Source organism: Eimeria mitis, genomic scaffold, assembly GCF_000499745.2.
Source record: "Eimeria mitis Houghton genomic scaffold, Emh_scaff2685, whole genome shotgun sequence".
Taxonomy (NCBI): Eukaryota; Apicomplexa; class Conoidasida; order Eucoccidiorida; family Eimeriidae; genus Eimeria; species Eimeria mitis.
The window spans coordinates 3,382-4,844 of record NW_013571029.1 but is presented as its reverse complement, the minus strand read 5'-3'; the positions used below and the strand labels follow the sequence as shown (position 1 = coordinate 4,844).

Genomic DNA, 1,463 nt, shown 5'->3' with positions numbered 1-1,463 from the left:
GGGGGGGGGGGGGGGGGGGGGGGGGAGAAGAGCAGGGGAATCAGGGCTTTGATCCGCTGCCTACTCCATGAAAGAAAGCTTGAAGCAACGAGAAACCATCAAAGATGAATTCAACTTGACGTGGCTAAGGCTAGAAACTGGAAACTGCTCTGAAATACGAATGAGGACGCAGGGAAAGCGGCGCTGTGATATTCAGTTTGTGCCGATAAAAAAACGATTTATAAACAATTCCGTAATAAAATCACCGAAAACAAAAACAAGAAACATATATAGTCGAGTGCTTTCTCTCTGCTCGTTCAGAAACTTGCAGCGGGGCTGCGGTGTACAGGCAGTGCATGCGAGGAGCCCCGGGGCAGCAGAGAACAGGGAAACTGACAAAATAAACCGAGAAATTTAAATATTCGACTCGTAGATGAGTTAAAATGTGTTTGTGAATTCTTATTACGGGTAAAAGGAGCAGAAGTTTCGCCAGAGTTGTCGTGTTTGAGGCGCATGTGCATACCGCGATCTTCTGATCCTTCCGTGGTTTTCTGTTTGCCGTTGTTGTCATTTTCTCTGAACTTCTGCGGGAACCTGAAAGTTTTCTTGAACCAAATTGCAGCATTTTGTTCTTTATATCTACCTGGAGCAGAAGAATTCGCGTATTCCTTCTCGCTTTCCACTCATCAGTGCACGGTATTCGTACAGAAACTTCTGAAACTGAATTTCCTTCGGCGTCATTTTTCTTCATTTTTATCAATTTTGGCAATGTTTAAGAACAGATGCGGCCTCCGAGTGGGAAAACTGCGAGTTTAACTTTCTTTTTTTTCTTGTTTGTTTCGTTTGGCTCTGCATCGCTGCGAGTACAGTTGGTGGAAAGCTGAATTCAAGTTGAAGTTTTTGTTGAATATGGCTCTGAAGAAAGCGCCAGTGGCGCCCAGTAACATTTCTGATGAAGATGTGATCGAAGTCAGTCGCCCGTGTCGTTTCCCTCAACACGAAATTCATGAAATGAGAACACCACGATCCAGGCCAAGGAGCCCATCAGAGCCGCGTACACCTTCTAAGGATTCTGCATCGAAGCCCTTTACACTGGGATCTCCGTTGGTTACTCCTAAGCTTGATAGGAGGAAAACTAAACACCGTGTACCGCCCCCTTCGACTGCTGCTACTGCTGCTACTGCTACTGCTGCTGCTGCTGCTGCTGCTGGGGCTGCAGCAACGACGCAGGAGCCGAAGGCAACCGCACCGATCAGCCCAAGAAAATACTGCAGGCCAGAGGCGTTTGCTTCTTCTGGTTATACAGAAAAAGAATTAAAAAGCACTGCAGATGCAGTGATGAAAGGAGATCCTCGCTTGAAATGGTATTCTGCTGAGGCAGACGAAACGGAACAACTCCTCCGTAGATTCGATATGGAGGCAATGGTAAGCCGTTCATGTTTTCTATAAACCACAAAAACAAATGCTGCTTTCTTTCCTTTTGC

The 1,463-nt window shown here is 46.3% G+C and overlaps 1 protein-coding gene across 1 annotated transcript in view; it reads left to right on the top strand.

Moving 5' to 3' along the window:
• Positions 1-888: 888 nt before the first annotated feature.
• The window catches only part of EMH_0057310 (DNA polymerase delta subunit 4, putative), a gene marked incomplete at both ends in the record, with an annotated part of 881 nt that continues 306 nt past the window's right edge, over positions 889-1,463 (top strand). Inside the window, one exon of the mRNA XM_013497453.1 lies at positions 889-1,404. Coding sequence (XP_013352907.1) covers positions 889-1,404 — 516 coding nt within the window. The remainder of the gene's footprint in view (positions 1,405-1,463) is intronic.